Source organism: Egretta garzetta, unplaced genomic scaffold (genome assembly GCF_000687185.1).
Source record: "Egretta garzetta isolate BGI_Z169 unplaced genomic scaffold, ASM68718v1 scaffold454, whole genome shotgun sequence".
Classification (NCBI taxonomy): Eukaryota; Metazoa; Chordata; class Aves; order Pelecaniformes; family Ardeidae; genus Egretta; species Egretta garzetta.
In genome coordinates, this window is record NW_009259429.1 from 2,629,175 (window position 1) to 2,632,302 (window position 3,128).

Below are 3,128 nucleotides of genomic sequence, written 5' to 3' on the forward strand. Positions count from 1 at the left end.
TTGACTGCGGTTGCCGTCATCTTTGCTCCCCCTTAACTGCTCTTAAGATAGTTTTGATGAAAGAGAAGATTGCTTTATTGTGTGTATCGTTTTAATTTAATTGAGACTGAGGGTTCCTCCCCACGAGGCACGGTAAAAATAGACGGTATAGTGTTGTCTGGCGCAAGGAGAATAAGGACGACACAATTAAAATGTGTTTGTGTACTTTATACACAATATATAGATATGCGGATATATGTATAAATATATAATTTTCATATATATATATAAGCTGTGGGGAGAGGGATAGAAACGGAAGGTTTCTCCCTAATCCTCTCCTGCTTTGGGTGCAGTAGTACGTGTTTCTCACATGTTCCCTCTAATTACCAGCAAGAAAGTTCTTCCGTGCTCTTGCTGGGTTTGGTTTAGTAATCAGCCCCCATATGAGTCACAGGGAACACGCAATCCCACTGCCGCGTGAGTGACAGCTAGCCGGCGCTCTGGCTTCTTGTTGTCCCTTTAAAATCTGAAACCAAGGGTAATGATTTATCAAACTCTTATTATCAAGAAAATGTCAAAGGAAGGGCACCTTGCTATGCACTGACGCAAACCCAGTCTTTCCCAAGGAAGTATAGAAAGCTTTGCTGTGGACTGGGCAAAATCCAGTCTGCCAATTGCCTGTACTGCTGGTTTTACCTCGATCCAGTCAATCTGTGGCGATTTTAAGACATGGTAAGTGCTTGATTTCTTTTCTTTGGCGTTGAAAAGGGCTGAAGGGAGGGAAGCGGTGCCGGAGGGGGAGCTCTCCGCGGTGCTGACGGAGCTCTCCGCGGTGCTGACGGCGGAGCCAGCGCGGGGAGCCTCCCGCGGGGCGGGGGGAACGCCGGGGAACGGGGAGCGGGGGCAACGCTGGTACCCCCAAGTGCACTCGGGTAGCGCCCGCGTCCTTGCGGGTCTCACCCCTGACGCGGGGAGATGGGATTAAGACGAAGAGAAAACTTGCAGCGGAAACAGCGTTGGGTAGTTCTGTGCAATCTTCTTCCAAAAAAGAAGGTGTATTTGTAAAGCTAATAGTAAACGCACGGGAAAGGTAGGGTTTGCCTGCGGGTTGGTTAAGGTAGAAAAAGAAGATGCATTTTAAAATATAATTTTAAACTGGAGGGAAAGGCGGTGTGTGCATGTGTGTGTCATCAATAATCTGTTTAATGAATACAGCAATGCGTAAAAAAAATCCTTAGAGGTGTGCAAGTCGAAAACATAAGAAAAAGAACAGAAAGCTAGCTGTTCTTGGCATTGATTCTGCTGCGGTGGTGTGGTTATTTTTGCGTTTCACTGTCGGGTTTTGAAGGGTGGCAGCCAGTTCAGAAATGCTCACCAGCACTATTTTGCTTGTTTTTTAACATTTCTGGCTGCCTACAGGGCAGCTTGTCTATTGCCTATATATATTAAAAAAAAAAAAAAAGCTGATGTGCATTGTTGAATGACAGAAAGGAAATGGGGCGTAAAATTAAAGAATCTTTCTACACTGGTGATAGGGAAGGGAGCATCCTACAGTCGTGATGTGAAATCTAACGAGGTCTGGCGGCGCAGTGCTGTAGAAACACTTATTTAAACTGGAATTACGGGCTTGCAGATGCTGGTGCAGTTGCTTGTTTGGTTTGAGTTTTTTGTGTATCTTACTGTTTTCTCCCCCAGAATATTAACATTGAATGAGAGGGCAAGCAGGCGAGTTGGGGCTCCTTGAAATTCTGCAACGCTTTTGTATCCAGATTTTCTAGTGCACGCATTTTGTGCACAAGGAAGGATATTCATAGAATCTCTGCAGTCCCAGCCTTTTTTTTTCCCCTTTTGGTAAAATATGTGACGTTGTCATTTTAGGATTACGACAGTCAAAGGGATATGAGCAAGCAGGTCGTGAACAGTCCTGAAGCTGTTGCTCCTGGGCCCAATGAAGGTACGGGAATTGTAAGAATCAGCCCCGAAAATGAGCCACAGAATGCCCCACCGCAAGCCCCCGCTACGATGGCCAGGCTACCCCGATCCCTCTCTAACGACAACAAAACATTTCCCTCTGAAGAAGCTAAACCAAATGATTTTGAGAGGACCAAAGTCGGGATCTGCAAGCTCAGCAGCACCCCAGTGCAAGCCAACTCTACCCTCCGGAGGGAATCTGTGGACACCTTTCCATGCAAGCACACCCCTGGGGCCACCGGGCAAGCTGCTATCCCTCACTGCAAAATTCCCGCCTTGCAAAGCACAGACGGGGACGCAAATCTAAACCTTGGTAAGAGCACACTGGAGCAAAACAACGCCAAAGGCACCTGGGTGACCTTGAGCCAGAGCACCGTGGTACTGGGCACGGATGGCAACACTTCTGTTCTTCCTGGCAGAGTGGAGGGGGTAAGTTGGCTCCTTACAGGGTTTATTCCTCCCTCCTTCAGCTTGTGGGAGTGAGAGGTCTTTGCCGCTCGGTACCAATTTGGGGCTCTGAAGTCAGATCCAAATCAGTCGTGGATGGGGAGGGGGGGAGGAAAGAGGGAGAGAAGGTCCGAGGTAAAGCGCTGTACCGTGGGTGAGTGCTAATAATCTGATATCGGTATAACCGACAATCAGTAGTCCCCCGCTAATTCCAATGTGTTCACTGAGCCCTGCCTGCCAGCATAACCTTGTTCTGCCTGCGGCACGTGTGTGCATGCACAGCTTAGGCCTCCCTGCATGAGGCCAAGGCCTTTCCGCAGCATCAGATGCGAAAGGATGCCCTGCTCTTCCCTCCGCAGGCTCGGCCGGGTGCTCAAAACCCCTGGCGGCTGAATGCCTTGGGGCCTGTAACCAAAAATAAGGCGAAATCGATCAACCCAACCCCACGAGACGCCGAACCCTCAGAGCCTGGCGCGGCGGTCCGCCGGCGCTCTCCCTGCCCTCCCGCATGTCTGGGTTTACCCCGAAAGGGGGTGGGATGTTAATTCTGTAAAAGCGGGTTTTTAACTTTTTTTTTTCGCGATCAGCCCTTCCCCGTCCAAGGGCACTGAGGGCTCCGCTCCCCAGAGAGGGCGATGGGACCTCCCGTGCACCGGGGAATTAGGAGCTAGCCGCCGCCCCCCGCCAGGCCCTGTTTGGATGCCGGCACCGGCGGGGATGCGCATTGCGGT

General features: G+C 50.1%; 1 protein-coding gene across 1 annotated transcript in view; it reads left to right on the forward strand.

The window, feature by feature from the left end:
- SLC6A5 (solute carrier family 6 member 5) overlaps positions 1-3,128 on the forward strand; it is a 35,175-nt gene that overhangs the window by 728 nt on the left and 31,319 nt on the right. The window contains exon 2 of the mRNA XM_009637087.1: positions 1,858-2,379. Within this exon, the coding sequence (XP_009635382.1) occupies positions 1,858-2,379 (522 nt within the window). The remainder of the gene's footprint in view (positions 1-1,857; positions 2,380-3,128) is intronic.